The sequence below is a fragment of the Ictalurus furcatus genome, chromosome 15, assembly GCF_023375685.1.
Source record: "Ictalurus furcatus strain D&B chromosome 15, Billie_1.0, whole genome shotgun sequence".
NCBI classification, from domain to species: domain Eukaryota; kingdom Metazoa; phylum Chordata; class Actinopteri; order Siluriformes; family Ictaluridae; genus Ictalurus; species Ictalurus furcatus.
The window spans coordinates 25,974,208-25,995,843 of NC_071269.1; the positions used below are offsets into that span (position 1 = coordinate 25,974,208).

Consider the following 21,636-nt stretch of genomic DNA (forward strand, 5'->3'; position numbering starts at 1 on the left):
TGATATTCGTCTGCTCTCAGCAGCTGTAGATGCAAATATTCGCTTAGAAAAGTCACTCATTGCTCTCACTGCTGGAGCGTTTATTAATATCGTGTTCTTTAAGACGGTCGTCTAATCTGAGATTAGATTTATTTATGTGCTAGTTACAGTAAAGTCTGATAGCTCTGTTCCGTCCCAGTGCTGAAATGATGCAGTAATTCGGAGTGAAATATCATTAGACCCACCCCTGTGTTTGACCTCGACACGCTCCGTCCAACATTTCAGTCCAAGATCACATCAAAGGCGGATTTCCGTTGGCAAATCTGTGACGTTTTATATTTGTGGATCGTTTAATTTTGTGTCAAAATCGTTTAAAATCGGACAAACGACTTTTAAAAGCAGAGAGCAAGCCTGAGGAGCGTTAATGAGGTGATTTGTGTGTGTGAGTGACGTCTGTTGAGTGTTTAGTGTTTTGCTATGAGATGTTCCTCACTACCCCTTTACTGACTGGGTGTGAAATGTTAGTTAATATGGCGTGGGGGAACGTTCACGTGTAAATCCCTTCTTTACAACGGAGAAGTGAGTAGAACCCGGATCTAATGCTGGAGTTGAGGTTTCACGATCACGCTCAAGTTCCACCGCTGCGAACTGTTTTACTCGTTGGTGTCCGATCTGGACTGTTAGTGTCCGATCTGGATCGTTAGTGTCCGATCTGGACCGTTAGTGTCCGATCTGGACCGTTAGTGTCCGATCTGACTCGTTAGTGTCCGATCTGGACCGTTAGTGTCCGATCTGGATCGTTAGTGTCCGATCTGACTCGTTAGTGTCCGATCTGGATCGTTAGTTTCCGATCTGACTCGTTAGTGTCCGGTCTGACTCATTAGTGTCCGATCTGGATTGTTAGCATCCGATCTGGATTGCTAGTGTCCGATCTGGATTGTTAGTGTCCGATCTGACTCATTAGTGTCTGATCTGGATCGTTAGTGTCCGATCTGGATCGTTAGTTTCCGATCTGACTCGTTAGTGTCCGGTCTTACTCATTAGTGTCCGATCTGTATTGTTAGCATCCGATCTGGATTGCTAGTGTCCGATCTGGATTGTTAGTGTCCGATCTGACTCATTAGTATCTGATCTGGATCGTTAGTGTCCGATCTGGATCGTTAGTGTCCGATCTGATTCGTTAGTGTCCGGTCTGACTCATTAGTGTCCGATCTGGATTGTTAGCATCCGATCTGGATTGCTAGTGTCCGATCTGGATTGTTAGTGTCCGATCTGACTCATTAGTGTCTGATCTGGATCGTTAGTGTCCGATCTGGATCGTGTTGTTCGAGGTCATCTCTGTTCGTCAGTGTACATCATTCATTATCACATACGTACCAGTCGGTTTCTCAAAAAACCCACAAACCATTATTTGTTTGTATTATTATTATTATTATTATTATTATTATTATTATTATTATTATTTTTAATGACCCTCTTCACCTGTAGTGTTTTTTTCCTTTAAAGCTCAGAACTGATCTGTGATTGGATCTCCATTTCACAAACCAATAAAAACGCGTCTTTGTGAATGATTTAAAGAATGAAGTTTGTGACGATGTGCCTTGTTGTGAAAGTCATTTTTATAAAGAAAAATGTTTGTTTTTTTTTTTAAAAAAAAAAGCTTCCCCTCATCCGCTGCCGAAAGTGGACGTGTCCCAAACCACAGCAAAGGAAGTGACCCAGGTGGGCGGGACGTGCAGCATCGTCCACGTTCTGGAGTGGAAAGAGGGAATGGCCATTCTGCCAGGCAGCAACCTGAAGGTTAGTGAGAGGTTTCTCCTGAACTTCATGATGTAGCTGTAGTGAAAGAGCTGAGCACTGACATCTGGGATGGATGTACTGACAGACTGTGTGTGTGTGTGTGTGTGCGTGTGTGTGTGTGTGTGTGTGTGTGTGTGTTCTGCAGCTGTGTGTGAGCGACAGCGGCACTCTGGAGGTCATCAGTCATGGGAAAGTGAGCTCAGCAAACCCTCTCCCTGACGGAGCTGCAACCAAAGTCATGGATGGAGAACCCAAACCCAAGGTGGTGAAACCCGGGACAGATCCTTCAGCAGGTCTGCAGTGTTCCTCTGATAAACTCAACAATTTCTGCCATGACGGATTGTTTTTTTGGAACAGTGTAGTCCTAGCGAGTCTTTTCGGTTCTTCATGCTAGAATGTTCTATAGTCTGTAAATTAGTGGTGTAACGATCTGAAAATTTGGATTGATTCATCGATTCGTACTGAATAATAATAATAATAATAATAATAATAATAATAATAATAATAATAATAATTTAACAGGTTAGCGTGGTGATTTTGGCTGATACTTTGACCGTAGTCCTTCTCCACATCATCATCAATTACAAATAAACAGAAGGTCTTCTCCAGATTCAGAACAAAGTTAGTCGCATATCGCTCAGAGGAAATTAAATCGATTTGTAGAGGATCTATTTATAGGTATCGTCAAATATCAAACCGTTACCTTATGAATCCAAATCGTATCGTATCGCATGGAGGTCTGAGGTTTACGGCACTGCTGGAAATTTTACAGTAATTAGCAAGACCTTGATGTTCAGGTCGGACATTAGTCTCTCTCAGGAACCATTCAGTGACTTGTACAAGAAATAATAATAATAATAATAATAATAATAATAATAATAATAGTAATAATAGTAGTAGTAGTAGTTGTAGTACCATCCAAGGACACTATAGCTACATCTTTGAACATAAAATGATGCAATAACAATGACAGCAACATTTAAATAAAAGGAAAAGAATAACAAACCATAATAAAGCTGAGAAAATGAGATGTTTATTTAACTGAGATAAAACAGACAGCAGACTAAAATACACAGAGCACATACAGTGCGCTCCAAAAGTCTGATTCAACATTGAAAATCTGGGATTTTTAAAATAAAAAAGAAATAAACAAAGTTTTTGAATTGTAAACATTCTAAAGCAAAAAAGGAAATGTGCAGGATCTCGACCATGCGACACTCCAGACTGTTTCTAGATCCCGATTGAAATGTAAACAGGTGTGTGATACTGATGATGTTAGCTACGTTGCACCAGGAGGTCAGATTCTCCTCATGTCTAATCTCTTCTGTTGAAGCGTGTGATCAGACGACACTCTGATGGATTTGATCTGAAGTGGATCGTCAGGTTTTACACAGACTCGAGTGCACACTGCCATTAGAGCAAAAAGGGGACGGAGCAGACACTAAGAAACTCTGAAGTTCATGTAAATATTAATAAGAGTTTACGTTTCACTCGAGTTGTTGCTGATTATCGTTTGTAATGAAAAGATTTGCGTTAAATTGAAAAAAACATTTCCAAACAGAAGCGTTTTCACTTCAAGTGCTCTCACACTTTTAGACACCACTGTATATTAACCCAGAACCGTTCTATAACATGCCGGTTTGTTAGTGTTATTAACCACAGCACGTCTGCTACTCCAGGAGTTACGGTAGTTACAGATAAATAAATTTAAAAAAAAGTGTCGGTATGAATCATGTTGTGTTTTTCGGATAATGAGTATGGAATGGTTTTTCATTTGCGTACCACTTTACTGTCCTCTGCTGTTGATCTGGGTTCGTTCATGTAACATTCTTATTTTTATTTAAATCTCAGACACCGGTGACATAAGACGTTCTCTTTAGAGATCGACCGATAATCGGTTTTCCCGATATTTCTCCCGATATCTAAGCATTTTTCCATAATCGGGTATCGGTTTTGTAACACCGATAAATAGCGACCTCTTGTGGGCGTTTTGAGAATTGCGCGCAGAACCGTGATTGCAGCACTGAATCTGAGGGGAAACGAGTCAACAACAGTGTGCAGGCAAAGTAGACTTTAATTAATAAACTTTATTTAACACAACTGCCGTTAATGCACAAATGAGAAGTGTTACATAAACGCTTGATAGGCAGTTTAAACAGCTTGGCGCTAAGAAATAGAGACGGAGTCGCAGAATCACGTAATCCGTTTACATCATCAAAGCTTTTATTTAATAAAAAAAGACACTTTAGTAACAGTGCACTTTATTTGAAATTGTTTGCACTCTTTCAGACTCCTCTATTTACTGGTGTATAAATAAGAGTTTTGTTGTGTTTTGTATGCGAGGAGGAAGTGAAATTGACAAAACTGCTATAAATAAAACGGTCTGTTCCGTTCAGTGGTGGAGTTATCATCGCGTCAAAAACAGAAGTGAAACAATAAATAAATATCGGTTATCGGGCGCATAAACATGCAAATAATCGGTATCGGTTATAAAAAAAATCAATATCCGTCGATCTGTAATTCTGTTTGCCTTCTAGAAGGTTATAAAATTTTTAATGTACATATTACATATATTTTGCCGAATTGTTAGTGTTATTGCAGTAGCTGTTACAGTCATGGGAAGGTTATAGGAGGACGCACTCTTATAACCAGGTAACTGTCCAGTGGGACCCAGGAAATAACCAGGTAATTCTCCAATTTTGGCCAGGACTCCCTGGAAGAAGAGATTTTCTATCTCACTATGGGACTATCCTGGTAAAATAAAGGATAAAGGATTTCAGCCTGCACTGAAATGCGACTCTAAAAGGGCATTTCAGAGATCGGATAGGTGTAATCTGGTCTGAAATTCATTTGTGTCCAATTCAAAAATAAATAAATAAATGTCTTCTGTGTTAACACACTACATCATGGATTTTTTTTGGGAGGGGTCGGGAGCGTGCGTGTCATATTCTTGAGCAAAAAACCCCCCAATATATATTTTTATATATATATATAGATATATAATAAATATAGTTGTCCAGGACGGTTTAATTTGTCTGCATTTCAGTGATCCAGAATAAAGACGCTGGAATTTAACACCAGTCTGTGAATCCCGTTGCTCCGTGGCGACGTGTTGGTGTTCGGCAGTATGGATGTTCTGGCTCTGTACTGATCAGAAGTGTGTTGTGTCTCTAGATGTCCCGGCCGTATGCGTGGATGGAGGTCGGCTCATTAAGGTTACCCCGGAGGTCCAGGAGAACTCGGGTCCTCACAGGAACAGCGATCAGATGATGAAACGCACCTACACTGACGAGCTCCGGCGAGACCCGGCACCTGACAGGTAACTACACTATAAACACGCACTGATCCGATCCCCACTTTCTCAAATACTGGACTAGGACAGAACTTTTTGACCCTAGTTATATATCATGTATCTCAGTCTTTAAAGGTGCATCAGGTAAGATTTATTTCTAAGGACAGTGGACTAATTCAACACACAGACTTCATATTAAACCATAATGAACTTTCTTTTACGTTCACACTATCCGTCGTTCCCCAGATGAGGACGGGTTCCCTTCTGAGTCCGGTTCCTCTCAAGGTTTCTTCCTCAGATCGTCTCAGGGGGTTTTTCCCTCACCATCGTCTCCACCGGCTCGCTCAATAGAGATAAACTCACACGCTTAAAATCTCCATCCTGTGTGTATACGTTTCTGTAAAGCTGCTCTGAGACAACGTCCGCTGTTAAACGCGCTACACGAATCAAACTGAATCGAATTTCTACAAGTCTGTGAAGATTAGCGCTCTGTCGGGTTCAGTAGGTGCAGCTGAAGAAGATCGAATGAAACCGAATGTGGTTTCTCAGCTGCGTACGTCACACGTTTTCCTCCGGTTTATTCGTGTTAAGCGTTGTGATGTGAAATGTTTTTAACATCATCTCATCACACACACGTTTCACGAGCACGTACGCAGTGAAAACATGGCGAACGCTGACAGATCTGTGGAGTAACTCTGAGGATGAGATCATAATTAATACACTGATATAAACTACTCCTAGACATGTTTGAGTAACTTACTGCTGGGGTTAGAAATGGTCTTTATTGTGTAAGCTGCATAAACACTAGGGGTGTGTGTAGGTGTTCATCTGAACACGTTTACTCCTGAGGGGAAAACGAAGAGCCTGAGAAGTTGATTGAAGTGATTGGTGTTTGGAAGTCAGACGTTTCAGGTGAGGAAGGTTATGTAGACGCTTTAACTGGAAGCGGTGTGTTTGTTCCCGAGGTCGTGTCGAGGTTTCGCAGCGCTGCAGCGAGATGGAGAATATTTCACGTCTCGCCCACACCATGTGAAGTTGTATAAGAAGAGCTGTACAGGCCGCTTCGCTCCGGCTTGTTAAAGCTGACTCGCTTCACCCTCGGCTGCGGAACGTTTCAGCTTTTTATAACTCTGACTCACTGACGCAGACGCCGTCACGGCTTCCTGAAACGCAGCCCGCTTCACGTTCGTCCTGTCTATTACATCACACCCCCGCCTGTAGGAATTCAACACCGTTACCGTCATTAAAGAATTCAAAACGTGCTCAGTCCGTCTTCCTTATGAAGTTATAGTTCTGCATCAAGTTTGGAAATTGTATACGTAAGGAATAACACTGGAATAAAGTCGGCGTGACGTTGGACGTTCGGTATTCGCGGACATGCGGAGATTAAGGGACCGTCTCTAAAGTTACATACGGCATTGTTAAACACGTTTCTGACGTCAATAGCATTCGAAGGGAATGACTTACAGTCATATAACCAACCGTACAGTGTTCATGTAGGTGTCATGTATGACACACACCTTTTAGATTTATGTGTGTGTATCATTTCATTAATAGGACGTCTATTTTTTGAAGAAAACCATTCAATCCAGTACGGGTCATTTTGACCCCCGTTATGCATTCGTGAAGGTTTTTGGTTCATGCGTCGTAGAGTTAAATATCAAAAATCTAAAAGGTGTGCGTCATACCTGACACCTACATGAACACTTTCCAGTTGGTTATATGACTGTAAGTCATTCCCTTCAAATGCTATTGAAGTCAGAAACGTGTTTAACAATGTCGTATGTAACTTTAGAGACGGTCCCTTAATCTCCGCATGTCCGCGAATACCGAACGTCCAACGTCACGCCGACTTTATTCCAGTGGGAAAAACGCTGATTCGTCAGGATAGGAAAATAATCCATGCCCACACGTTTTCACATGAACGTGTTATTCGCTTATTCCACGGCGATTTCCCGACGATCACGATGATTCGTTTATTATGACCTGCACGTCACACGTATTAACGGGGAAATAGTTGGGGTTCATGTTGTGGAATGTCCGCAAAACATGTTCCTGTTCAAGCTTACGTTATATCTGCGATTAACAGGAGCATTTTCCTCAGGAGCATTTTCTTTTCTCTAGTTCTATCAACAAAAACAACAACAACAACAACAACAACACAGCTTTGAGAAACTGTAAAAAGCGTAAACTCTTCCGTCCTGTAGATTTCCCCGTCCTGGGAAACTCTGCAAGCACAGTGACCGTTACAAAGCGCCGGCACTGGAGACTCCTTCCATAAAGTTTAATAAATGTCTCCAAACCAAAACTTCCAGCGCGTCGGTCCGTACAGGACTTCATGGAGGTTTTTTTTGTTATTGTTGCGGCTAAAAATGCTCGATTTTACTGCGCATTTTTTTCAAAAATATGCAACGGACTTTTTTCTTTTTTTTTTGTCGGAAAACTATTCGAATTGGCGAAATTGCACTCGCATGATATATTTTTCTTTCTCGGTGATGTTTGTTGGTAAACGAGGGCTTTTAGCTTTACTCTTGTCTGACGCGCATGAATCGAAGAAGGCTTTGGCTGAGCGCTCGTCGTGATGACGTCACGTGATGCGTCTCGTCCCGAATCCGCGTTCACTTTGGAAAAATCGCGAGTTCCTCCGAATATTGCGGAGTTTCCTTGATCGCAAAATCGTGTAGGGACCGGCGCATTCATGAGCATGAACGAGCTGTTACTATAGAAACGATCACGCGTTAGAACGAGTGCATTCGTATAAACCTGTCGAACTACTGTCCGGCTGTAACGTGAACTCTTCTGACCAATCAGATTCGAGCGTTTAGCCGCGTTGTTGTGAAAGATGTTTTAAAGTTGAATGAAATCCCGTTGAATCTGCTCCATGATTTGACTTTCATTGTAGAGTTTTAAAAACGGAATTAACGCCCAAATCAGGAGCGCTGATTGATATTCAGGTTTATGGCATTGAACTTGTTCTAGAATTTCAGTGTAAGAGATGTACTGTTTGATGATTTATAAATATTCTCTTTATAAATCCAGTGGCTCAGACGTTACTCCATATTTCCAGTCTGACAGGAAGCGAGAGGGGTTTGGAAGCAGGAGCGATGTCTCGAGACCCGGAACTCCTGAAGCCGATGAAGAAGAGGAGGAGGAGGGATTATTTAAGCCCCTCCGAGGAAGACTCCGAGCCTGAGCCGATGGTACGACTTAAACAACGGTATCGTCTTAGCAACAGAGTTATTCTAGTTAACTACAACCAACGTAATGAATAAAATATGAATATTTAAATGATCTGGAGCAGCGCTTATGAAATATATAACATATGTTAAATACTACATGCAACCAATAAGCAATGAATAGTGCTGCTAGCTCCGCCTCCAAGTACTATTAGATCTTGGTGGTACCAGACTTGAGTTGAGATACCAGCAGACTTGAGATACCAGCTGGAATCTTTGGAACTTGGGAGAAGTTACAGCGTAAATCCTCTTATTAACTGGAAATGATTACTGTTTTTATTTGTTGTTGTTGTTGTTATTTAAGGAAGGGAAAGCTGAAGACCTAAAAACAGAAGGACAAGAAAAAACAGGTGAGTGTGTGTGAGTGTGTGTGAGTGTGTGTGTGTGTGTGCGTGTGTGTGTGAGATTTACATCCATGTAACTGTAAGTAATTATGTTAATGATGTGCACACTTGCTGGAGGAAGTGTTGTGTTCCGTGTGAGTCGTGTTCGGTTCTGCGGTCGGTTCGTGATGAACTCAGGAGCGTGTTTATCTGCTCAGGAACAGACGCTAAAGCCGAGTCGTGGTCGTGGGCGCAGTATCTGGAGGAGCAGAAGGCCGTTGCGGCTCCGAGCAAACTCTTCCAAGAGGTACAGACTGTTTCTTTAGAGATGTGATAAAGCGGAGAATGTGATACCCATATCCACGGTGAATTGGGTTATTAATGGTTTTTAAAATTCTTCAACGTGGGTGAATTTTTGGTAGCCACCAGTTTGATGCAGATTCAGCCAGAAAGCCTGAAAGTTTATAAACATGATATAAACTATTAGGCAAATGGTTTTTCTTAGCTTAATTTTATTGGTGAACAAATACACTGGTCTCAGCTGATCCTAAATGTTTATTTCTCATCAAAATAGAATGTTTAAGAAGGGGAAAAAAGGGGTTTGTATTTCTCAGGGGAAATTTATAGCGTGTACAGTTATCAGGCAACTTTTATTGTGCACAATTTATTAGAGGCTAAATTTCAAATCTTTTCCCCCTCCACTTATTGTCATGGCCCCTAGGTGCAATACCACCTTGGACCATTAGAGGGCACCCCTGTTCCCCGTGTAGAACCTCTTCCCCTGTTGTCTCCCTCCATTTCCTGCGTAACCTCTCTCGTGTGTTTCTGTGTTGCTCTATTTAAGTTCTCTGTGTTTCTTCCTTAATTGCTGGAGCAGTAACTCATGTCTGGTTATGTTTGAGTTTCTGGTTTTCTTACGTTTGTTATGCGTGTGTTATTTGAAGAACATTTTTTGATTATGTATCATTTGAGCAGTTTGTTTAGTTCTGATAATCCTGGTTCCTACTGCGTCTACTCCTTGTGTTTGTCCCTTAAGTCTGTTTCTTTGAGCCTGGTCCCTGCATTAACGGAAATAAAGAAGTTCTCTCTGAGTTCTCCTTCATGACACTTACTTTAAGACCGAAGAATAAACAAGTATTATTTAACAAATAACTAACCTAATAATAACAAAAAACTATTTAGGCCCTTCAAATCCTTTTCAATATCCTCCCTGAGCCTTCCATCCATTGAGTCTGTCGGTTTCTTACCTGTTCACGGCTGAGGAAGCCTCCACAGCCTCCCAGATGTTGTCCGAAGAGGTGACTCGTCTCCCTCAGTGTAAATCTCATGCTTCAGAATGGCCCAGAAGTCCTCAGTAGGACTTAAAGGGATAGTTCACCAAAAATGAAAGTTTCTTCATCAATTACTCACCCAAATCCAAAAGACTTTCCTTCATCTTCGGAACACAAATGAAGGCATTTTTTAATGAAACCTGGGAGATTTCTGTCTCTCCGTTTACAGTCCAGTAACCAAAACGGTCAAAAAGTTCATAAAGGCATCGCAAATGTAATCCATGTGACTCCAGTGGTTTAATCCCAGTTTGTTTTGTTATAAAATTAATTCCAAAATGAATCACTTAAATAATTCTACCCAGTGAACATTCAGGTTTATATAGTTAAGATGATCAGATCACAATCCTGACTTAATACTGCCTAATAATCGTGCATGCAGTGTGTTACTGAAGGGTCTCTATTTCTTTTACTTTTCTTCCAACACTTGATTTGTAAACTTTTTTTTTTGACTATAAAATAATTGTACTATATTATTGAGTGCTGGTTGCTTCACTAGTGTTTTATCATTATATATTAAACTTGTAATCTACCATCTGTAATTAAAACAGCATATTTAGTCAATAGAAATGTAAGTAAATAAATAAATTACCTTAAAATTGGAATCATAATTGAGTGCTTTAATAGTAGTAGTAGTAATATTACTACTATTACTACTACTACTACTAATAATAATAATAAGAAGAAGAATAGTAGTAATAGTAATAATAATAATAATAGTAGTAATAGTAATAATAATAAGAATAGTAGTAATAGTAATAATAATAAGAGAATAGTAGTAGTAGTAGTAATAGTAGTAGTAGTAATACTAATACCAATACTACTACTACTACTACTACTAATAATAATAATACTAATACCAATACTACTACTACTACTAATAATAATAATAATAAGAGAATAGTAGTAGTAATAATATTAATAATAATAATAGTAGTAATTGTAGTAGTAGTAATACTAATACCAATACTAATACTACTACTAATAATAATAATAAGAAGAAGAATAGTAGGAGTAATAATAATAATAATAAGAAGGAAAAGAATAGTAGTAGTAATAATAATAATAATAATAATAATAATAAGAAGAAGAAGAAGAAGAAGAAGAAGAATAGTAATAGTAGTAGTAGTAGTAATAATAATAATACGAAGAATAAGAATAAGAATAGTAGTAGTAATAATAATAAGAAGAAGGGTAGTAGTAGTAGTAATAATAATAAGAAGAAGTAGGGTAGTAGTAGGAGTAATAATAATAATAAGAAGGGTAGTAGTAGTACTAATAATAAGAAGAAGAGGGTAGTAGTAGTAGTAATAATAATAAGAAGGATAGTAGTAGTAGTAGTAATAATAAGAAGGAGGATAGTAGTAGTAGTAGTAATAATAATAATAAGAATAGTAGTAGTAGTAGTAATAATAATAAGAAGAAGGATAGTAGTAGTAGTAGTAATAATAATAATAAGAATAGTAGTAGTAGTAGTAATAATAATAATAAGAATAGTAGTAGTAGTAGTAATAATAATAAGAAGGGTAGTAGTAGTAGTAATAATAATAAGAAGAATAGTAGTAGTAGTAGTAGTAATAATAATAATAAGAATAGTAGTAGTAGTAGTAATAATAATAAGAAGAATAGTAGTAGTAGTAGTAATAATAATAAGAAGGGTAGTAGTAGTAGTAATAATAATAAGAAGAATAGTAGTAGTAGTAGTAGTAATAATAATAATAAGAATAGTAGTAGTAGTAGTAGTAGTAATAATAATAAGAATAGTAGTAGTAGTAGTAGTAATAATAATAATAAGAATAGTAGTAGTAGTAGTAATAATAATAATAAGAATAGTAGTAGTAGTAGTAATAATAATAAGAAGAATAGTAGTAGTAGTAGTAATAATAATAAGAGGAATAGTAGTAGTAGTAGTAATAATAAGAAGAAGGGTAGTAGTAGTAGTAATAATAATAAGAAGAATAGTAGTAGTAGTAGTAATAATAATAAGAAGAATAGTAGTAGTAGTAGTAATAATAATAATAAGAATAGTAGTAGTAGTAGTAGTAATAATAATAATAAGAATAGTAGTAGTAGTAGTAATAATAATAATAAGAATAGTAGTAGTAGTAGTAATAATAATAAGAAGGGTAGTAGTAGTAGTAATAATAATAAGAAGAATAGTAGTAGTAGTAGTAGTAATAATAATAATAAGAATAGTAGTAGTAGTAGTAGTAATAATAAGAAGAAGGGTAGTAGTAGTAGTAATAATAATAAGAAGAATAGTAGTAGTAATAATAATAAGAAGAATAGTAGTAGTAGTAGTAGTAATAATAATAATAAGAATAGTAGTAGTAGTAGTAATAATAAGAAGAAGGGTAGTAGTAGTAGTAATAATAATAAGAAGAATAGTAGTAGTAGTAGTAATAATAATAAGAGGAATAGTAGTAGTAGTAGTAATAATAAGAAGAAGGGTAGTAGTAGTAGTAATAATAATAAGAAGAATAGTAGTAGTAGTAGTAATAATAATAAGAAGAATAGTAGTAGTAGTAGTAATAATAATAATAAGAATAGTAGTAGTAGTAGTAGTAATAATAATAATAAGAATAGTAGTAGTAGTAGTAATAATAAGAAGAAGGGTAGTAGTAGTAGTAATAATAATAAGAAGAAGGGTAGTAGTAGTAATAATAATAATAAGAAGAATAGTAGTAGTAGTAGTAATAATAAGAAGAAGGGTAGTAGTAGTAGTAATAATAAGAAGAAGAATAGTAGTAGTAGTAGTAATAATAATAATAAGGATAGTAGTAGTAGTAGTAGTAATAATAATAATAAGAATAGTAGTAGTAGTAGTAATAATAAGAAGAAGGGTAGTAGTAGTAGTAATAATAATAAGAAGAATAGTAGTAGTAGTAGTAGTAATAATAATAATAAGAATAGTAGTAGTAGTAGTAGTAATAATAATAATAAGAATAGTAGTAGTAGTAGTAGTAATAATAAGAAGAAGGGTAGTAGTAGTAGTAGTAGTAGTAATAACAATAAGAAAAAGGGTAGTAGTAGTAGTAATAATAATAATAAGAGGAATAGTAGTAGTAGTAGTAATAATAATAATAAGAAGGGTAGTAGTAGTAGTAATAATAATAAGAAGGGTAGTAGTAGTAGTAATAATAATAATAAGAGGAATAGTAGTAGTAGTAGTAATAACAATAATAAGAAGAAGGGTAGTAGTAGTAGTAATAATAATAAGAAGGGTAGTAGTAGTAGTAATAATAATAAGAAGAATAGTAGTAGTAGTAGTAGTAATAATAATAATAAGAATAGTAGTAGTAGTAGTAGTAATAATAAGAAGAAGGGTAGTAGTAGTAGTAGTAGTAGTAATAACAATAAGAAGAAGGGTAGTAGTAGTAGTAATAATAATAATAAGAGGAATAGTAGTAGTAGTAGTAATAATAATAATAAGAAGGGTAGTAGTAGTAGTAATAATAATAAGAAGGGTAGTAGTAGTAGTAATAATAATAATAAGAGGAATAGTAGTAGTAGTAGTAATAACAATAATAAGAAGAAGGGTAGTAGTAGTAGTAATAATAATAAGAAGGGTAGTAGTAGTAGTAGTAGTTAAACTTTAACTTTGTTCTGTTGTTTTTGAACTCTCTCTTGTTTTGTCCATAAAGTCACAGCGAGTTCCTGAAAGTCCCAACAACTTTAGTCAAGGTATGAAGTTGGAAGGAATCGACCCCCAACATCCCTCCATGTACTTCGTCCTGACTGTGGCTGAGGTACTGTGTGCGTTATACGTGTGTGTGTGTGTGTGTGTGTGTGTGTAACACTGACACAATTTTAAAACATTCAGCACCACATCTTTTTGAAAAGTTGTTTGGGCCTTTTGTATTTGTAATGACCGTTATAGTCAACAGTAAAGAGAATTAAAGACAGTAATTCAATTAAATAATATAGCACGTACTTTTAGCTAAAAAATATCACGTAAAAATAATAAAAACTGAGTCAGCAAGCTGAATTAAAGTGGTACAGTCAGTCCCTCTGGGGTTTTGAACCGAAAATCAAGGAAACTCCGCAATATTCGGAGGAGCGTGCAAGTTATCAAAATGGCCGCAGATTGTCCGCAGGTTCTTGCCGAGACGAGTCACGTGACGTCATCATGACGCGCATTCAGCCGAAGCCCTGTTCGATAATGACCCGAGTATAATCTAATCTATAATATAATCTGCAAACGCTGCTGTACAATATTCTGAATTAGCAATACAGTATCAATTATACTACAAGCAGTGATTAAGGGGTCCAAGCATTTTTTTTAAGCCACACCCCTTAGCAGCAGGGGAAAACCAAGGCACTATTGGGACCATATATCAGCTCGTGTCCCCAAAGAGATGTACTACATCTGAGTGCAAAATTTCAATCTGTTGATGAGATCTTGCCTCATTTCCTGTCCTCAGTAGCACTCCTAAATTGCAAATCAATTCAAACGGAGTTTGTTAGCATTAGGTCATGTTGCAGAACGTGTGATAAATGAGGTGTCGCTACGTAAGAGACGTTCCTGCGCTTCTGGTTTGGTGACTTCACCATCAGATTTCTTTGTACAGTTTGGATAAAGAAGAACAAGAAGCAGGAAAATAGTTTTTTAGGCAAAGGAAAATTGTGGAAATTCCAATATGGCGGAATTACCATGATATTGGTATCGCGATATTGACATTGGGGGCGGCTGCGGATCAGGTGGTAGAGCGGGTCGTCCGCTTATCGTAGTGTTGGCGGTTCGACTCCCGGGTCACATGACTCCACATACCGAAGTGTCCTTGGGCAAGACCCTGTACCCCAAGTTGCTCCCGATGGCAAGTTGCATGGCATCTCTGCTACCATTGGTGTGTGTGTGAGAGTGTGTGTGTGTGTGTGAATGGGTGAATGAGACAGTGTAAAACGCTTTGGATAAAAGCGCTATATAAGTGCAGACCATTTACCATTTACCATATTGCACGTGGTGAACTCGGCATGATGTTCTGTTGTCCAGATGTTTTACAAAACCACATGTCCGTCAGCATTTCCAGCCTTAACCCATTTCGCTCTGCAGGTTTGCGGTTATAGATTACGTCTCCATTTTGACGGTTACTCAGACTGCCATGACTTTTGGGTCAACGCTAACTCCCCTGATATCCACTCTCCGGGGTGGTGTGAGAGCACGGGGCACAAACTACACACTCCTAAAGGTACACAACTCCATCCGTTACCATTGACACCATATGTCATTTTTTAAATGTGTTTCTACATATTGTATAAAATAGTGGGCGGAGTCAGTGCTAATGGATTTATTTAGCTCCTTTTTTAGGAACTGTGTGAGTGTGTGTGTGTGTGTGTGTGTGTGTGTGTGTGTGTGTATTAATTCCACTTACGTCATTAAATACACAGAAGCTTGTTTCTGCTATTGGAAGAAAAAAAATTCAGCCATTTTGTAAGCGACGATGACGTGTTCCCCGACGTTGTAACTTAATACCAGAGCAGTAAAGTTAGATTTCTATTAGATTTGCCACATGTTCACACCTCACAAGGTTTTCTTTACCTTTACCTTCTGAAGAAGAGAGAGAGAGAGAGAGAGAGAGAGAGAAAGACAGACTGATGAGTTTTAAAATATCTAAGCAACAACAGCAACCTTTGGCGCTCTAACACCATCTCTATTTTATAGGGTTTAAAGAAGAGGAGTTTTCATGGTCCAGCTATTTAAAGCTCTCCAAAGCACAAGCCGCTCCACAGGAACTGTTCAGCGAGCCGGGAAATGTAAGCGTTTCAGTCTGAAGCACAGAACTGTGGGTGGAAATCCAAATCTGCTGGTACACGGTGCACTTTCTTTCTCACGCAGATCGAGACCGACGAGGAGTACGGCTTCGAGGTCGGATTAAAGCTGGAAGCTGTGGACCGCATGAACCCGTCTCTGATCTGCGTTGCCACGGTGACCGACATCGTGGGCAAACGGTTCCTAGTGCACTTTGACAACTGGGACGATACGTACGATTACTGGTGTGTTGCTAACTCTGTGTCCTAGACTATTTTCATTATTACTCGAGTCATTAATACTCTAACAGGCTTTTGTGCTTCCTTTGGAAAGGTGCGATGCTCGAAGTCCGTACATTCACCCCATTGGCTGGTGTAAAGAGAGGGCCCTCCCCCTGACACCTCCACAAGGTGAGTGATGGATTTGACGTCCAGTAGTGTTGATATAAACACCGTTACTGTTTCACCACTAGCTCTGTATGATACAAATTCTGTCTGCTTAACAGTATAAATGTATGTTTTCAGTCTTTATACTGCGTCTAAAATGAAATGTCAGTTTAGTATTTGTCCTGTTAGTGTTGCCACAGGTTAGCCCTCGTCACGGTACATACCGTGCTTGACGATGTGTAATTACGTCCTTGACGTGTATATACTGTGTAATGACGCCAAGTCTTTATATTAAAGTTTCATGAGATGTTAAATGCTAAAGGGAATTATGAGCAGCGAAGAAAACTATTTTCAGCCTCAATACAGATTTTTTAAATACTTTATTGCTATTTTTTTACAAGCCAACACTAGCGCATCCTCCCATCACGGTCCTGTAACTGTTGCACGACTTCCATAATACGCTAATAAATGTGTAGTACAATCAGGCTAACACAATTTTTGAAGGAAAAATGACTTCCACAAATCCAGGAAACATGCTCAAATTGTCTTAAAATGAGATTTTAACAAAGCTAAAGAGTTTTATGTGACTTTCCAGATTATCCCGAGCCGGGTCGGTTCTCCTGGGAGCGTTACCTGGACGAGACCGGATCCACGGCGGTGCCTGCGGACGCTTTTAAAGTGGTGCGCAAACAAACAAACAAACAAACAAACATCCCATAATAGTCGTTTCTAAAAATACAAACATGATTGGCAGTGCACTCTGATCAGTATGATTTTTAATCCTGTTCCATCGTTCCTTTTATTATCCCAGCGGATGTTGATTAGACACCAGACATGTCCCGGCTAACGACGATGCTAAGCTGTAAGCGTCCGTTAATCATTAACTACGTCAGCATGTCTCCTCTGTCAGCTTTGTGGAGGTGTTCGGTGTCTCGAACAGATTTGCTGACGGGGCTCCTGACTCTCTGTGATGCGCTGCTATCTATACACACGGACAAAAGGATGTTAAAAAACAACAACAGCAACAACAACCCCACCTCAATTTAGGGGCGTGGCTTAATGTCTGAATGCGGGGCTTGTATATTAGAAGTGACTCAGTAATGAAGTTAATTTGATTTAAATACAGACGAAGCTGTACTGAGTCAAACGTCTTTGTTCGTGTGTGTGTGTGCAGGAATGTTTAGGATGAACAGCGATCATGGAAGCTCATGGCCACCAGCTGAATTGTTTACGAGTGATTTTATCCGTTTGAGAGCGGTGCGGTGTGTGTTGTGTGTAAGGAAAGGTCATTCTCTCTCGCTCTCCCTCTCTGTAGCGTCCTCCTCACGGCTTCCAGGTGAACATGAAGCTGGAGGTGGTGGATAAGAGGAGTCCGGCGCTGATCCGTGTGGCCAGCGTACAGGAAGTGGACACGCACAGGATTAAAGTGAGCGCCGGATTAAACGCGAGTCTGGGTTATCGCGTCAAACTGTTACGGTTAACGTTACATCGTACACATCCAAGTCCGGAGAGAAGAAACGAATCCCGTTAGATGTTCTGATACATCAGGTGGCAGATGTTCTCCACGTAGACGCGACAGAAATAAACATAACGCAACTGATTTAGAGTCATTTCAGCAATAGGACGTAGAAACACTGCTGCATGTGTGTATTTCTGTAACATTACAGCACTATCGTATGTTTATAAACTTTATATATCTCTAATTATTTATGTTTCATCAGGATGAGGCTGGTAAACTGTGTTTATACCATCAGATCCATTTCGACGGTTGGAGTCATGTGTATGACGAGTGGATGGACTCTGATCATCCTGATATTCACCCCGCTGGATGGTGTGAGAGCACGGGTCATCCTCTAAAACCTCCTCCCTCGACCCCGCCCAGTGTCCCGCAACCTAGTGAGACACACACACACACACACACACACACACACGCACATTATTGGTGGTTACTTAGCTGTTGTATGGTTTTATATCTATATACTGAACGTGGAGTTTAACGTCACGTGTCTTCTTCAGGTCCGAGGGAAAGCGCAGCTGTAACTCCGCCCAGTTTCGCCTCAACGCCATGTAAAACCGGCCCGAATTCCCGCAGCTCCTCCAAATACAGCTTCCACAACAGGTCAGTCTGCTTTCCCCGCACAATCCAGCCGATGTTAATGTTATCGAAATGAACTCTACGCTCCTTACGAGTCCTGACTGGTGAATCATTACGCTAACTGTTGTCCAGAACAATAAAGTAAATATCTGACTGATGTTTGGTGGGTTTATATATTCCTAATAAAATTTACCCATAACGTTATCAAACGATTCTGTTTTATAAGCGAGTACAAGTCAACTGCAGCAGTCTCGCGCCGTTCGTTACAGAGTCTGGGTTAGCGAAGAGCTGATAGGAGCGTTATTGCGTCATAAACTACAAGAGCCAATCATGTCTGAGTATGCAAATACAGGCCATGCAACACCACGAAGGAGGCAGGGCACAAGATGAATCAGGACATTTGAAAATTTGCATATTCGTATATAGATTCTGGATTTCTTTTCTGTCTAATTGTTGTATTTTTAAGTTTGTCAGTTTGTTGTAATTCATGACTTACATATGTGAAGTTCCCGCATGTAAACAGCGTCATGTCAATCTGTGAAACAGGAAGTGCCCTACTCCTGGGTGTGACGGCTCAGGTCACGTGACCGGACGTTTTACAGCGCATCACTGTATATCCGGCTGCCCGCTGGCTGAGAGGAATCAAGGGCGGGTCAAAACGGACCTATCGGATACGGAGGGATCCAAACGCAACCTCCTCGTCTTCGGCCAGAGGGCTAAAAAGTCTCGCTACCATGGCAGGTGATTAAATAATACACCCGGATATCTTACGGACCGGGCGGTACGAAATTGCTCCGTTGATACGAACAGACGAGGAATAAATGTAAACAACCCTTTCAGGCTGGATCCACATATACATCGGATTGAACTGAAGAGGAGTTCCGGAGTGTTTCATCGGTCACTCAGAAACACGCAGTGCGATGTAGATCGGTTTACTAACTGAGCATAATATAAGCGGAATAAATGATCTAACGCGTTCATGCCTTCTTTTCTTTTCTTTTCTTTCCTCCAGGATTGGCCGTCCTCCGAAATATCGAAAGAATCAACAGCGAGCCTATCAAAGTGAGTTTTTCTTATTTTGTAACCAGATTAACCAAAGACATGGATTAAATATAACGTTACACATTTGATGAAGAGATGACGAGGAGAATGACGTGACAGGTAAAAAAAAAAGGTGTGTTGGCTCGTGTCCAGAACATCAGGAGACTCCGAACCATTCACTTTGAGTCACGGGCCCTTTAAGGAGACGTTCTGATGTTCAGACGTGTGTGTGTGTGTGTGTGTGTGTGTGTGTGTGTGTGTGTGTTGCAGACATGACTTCAGAGAGCATGTATCCCTCCCTGTTCATGTCTGCACTGACGGCGAGTTCAGATCGGACTCTCTCTCTCTGCTGGGAGCAGCACTGCAAGCTCCTGCCTGGTGTCGCAGGAATTCACGCCAGTCAAGTAGCTACATGGAGCGTAGATGAAGTAGGTGTCTGTTACACAGTGAGAACTAACATTAAAGTCATTGTGTTACTAGAGATCATTTATGTCAAACGTCGGGTTCTTGGAGAGGAACGTTACTCTTTTTGCAGGTGTTCGGCTTCGTGCAGAATCTTATCGGGTGTGAGGAGCAGGCGCGGCTTTTCAAAGACGAAGTGAGTACCGCGTGATGTTAAACTCTTCACCGCTACTGAGAGTTCGTTCCCTAAAGAGAAAAGAAACTGTCTCCTTCCACAGATGATCGACGGAGAGGCGTTCCTCCTGCTGACTCAAACGGATATAGTGAAGATCATGAGCATCAAGTTGGGACCGGCCCTGAAGATCTACAACGCCATTCTGATGTTCAAGAGCACCGATGAAGGACTGTAGACGCCTTCGGCTCCTCGGTGCTGCGCCACGTTCTCATCCATCCACGATCCACCACCCATCATGTGTTTGGTGTTTACTGCTGTCCCCACCAGAGAGAGAGAGAGAGAGAGAGAGAGAGAGAGAGAGAGAGAGACAGAGAGAGAGACACAGAGGGAGGAGAAAAATGAGACAAACATCAGAAAAGAGAAAGTAAAGCGTAACTGAGCCCAATCGGACGCTGCTGTATTTTTCCAAAATGCTGAATGTTATGGCGTGTTAATGGACCGTCACGGTTCCTCATTCTTCTTTCTGCTAACTTTATGTTACAAAAATCCAGATTAATGATTCCATTACCCAGGGGGAGAAAAAAAGATTGAATAACGACACCGCGCTTGATGGTGTTTACGTCATCGTTTTGTCAAAATGTTTACAAACCAGAGTTCCAGATGTTCTCCTAGTTCTTCCTCCAGGTTCTCCAGTTTCCTCTCACTGCATAAAAACCTCTACATCGCGCCTGGCGTCCCATCCGGGGTGTGTTCCTGCTCTAGAGCGTTTACTGAAGAGGACAAACTCTTACAGATGCGATCCATGAATCACAAGCAAGTCCAGAACCGAGGTCATAACAGACACAGGAGGTCAATTCTGATATCTCGTCTAACGCTGCGTTCGTGAACACTTTATGATGCTTTAAAGTGGGAGGGCTGCGGCGTATCGAGGTGTTTCAGAAGTCTTCCCCCTTTACAGAGTTGTCACAATGCGTTAAAAATAAATAAATAAATACTGGAGCATGATTGGACAGGTGGGTTAGGATAGGCCAAGGCGGCGCTGATGATGGCGTACATCTCGCCGAATCCTGGCAGACTGAATACACGGTACGAGTATTCGTACTCGGAGGAGCAGAGAGAACGATGAGCATCCTTGATGGTCCGTAAAGGAATTTTTTAAAGACGGTATTAGTAGACGGAGTCGCACTTTTCAGCAGAGTGTGAACAGAGCTGTTTTACATGAAGAAATAAATAAATTAATTAATTGGTGCTACCCCGATATTAATGATGCACTTTATCTGATTGGCCACTAGGTGGAGTAAATGCACATTCTGAGCCAACTCAATCATCAGCATTTACCCTTCAGCCCATTTCTGGAGCTACTTTATTATGTTGCTTATAAAATTATATAAAAATGATCAACTGGTGTTTGTAATAAGAATAAATATTGTTAATGAACTAACAGGGATTGGTACTGTTTACATCTAAAGCAATGTCTGTCTTTTTTTTGGTGAATTATTCTCTCTCTGATGGGAAATAATAATAATAATAATAATGATAATAATAATAATAATAATAATAATAATAATAATAATAATAATAATGTACAGACCTTAAGTAAAATATGTCCTTCAGCTCATCCACATGAATAAACAGTTTAACTTCAAGACTGACTCGGTGGACATTTGTTTGTGATTGTAATATATCGCTTACAGGCAAGTCCTGCAGAACGTGATAAAGCACCAGTTATTTTCCTCGTGGAACTGGTATCTCTCTATATCACACACACACACACACACACACACACACACACTCTCTCTCTCTCACTCTCTATCACACACACATACTCAC

General features: G+C 39.5%; 1 protein-coding gene across 3 annotated transcripts; it reads left to right on the forward strand.

The window, feature by feature from the left end:
• Nucleotides 1-7,086: 7,086 nt before the first annotated feature.
• l3mbtl1 (L3MBTL histone methyl-lysine binding protein 1) lies at nt 7,087-21,569 on the forward strand. 3 transcript variants are annotated; one of them, XM_053643466.1, is made up of 18 exons: nt 7,087-8,059; nt 8,139-8,271; nt 8,612-8,657; nt 8,849-8,937; nt 13,603-13,707; nt 15,012-15,147; nt 15,621-15,712; nt 15,795-15,952; nt 16,041-16,117; nt 16,689-16,774; nt 17,409-17,519; nt 17,848-17,989; nt 18,110-18,212; nt 18,735-18,929; nt 19,201-19,250; nt 19,500-19,657; nt 19,765-19,827; nt 19,910-21,569. In XM_053643466.1, the coding sequence occupies exons 2-18, from the start codon at nt 8,176-8,178 to the stop codon at nt 20,039-20,041; spliced, it is 1,839 nt and encodes a 612-aa protein (XP_053499441.1). In that variant the 5' UTR covers nt 7,087-8,059; nt 8,139-8,175; the 3' UTR covers nt 20,042-21,569. The 3 variants fall into 3 exon arrangements, with proteins under 3 accessions (XP_053499441.1, XP_053499444.1, XP_053499443.1); XM_053643469.1 differs by having other exon boundaries at nt 8,855-8,937; XM_053643468.1 differs by having other exon boundaries at nt 7,087-8,025.
• The last annotated feature ends 67 nt before the right edge of the window (nt 21,570-21,636 follow it).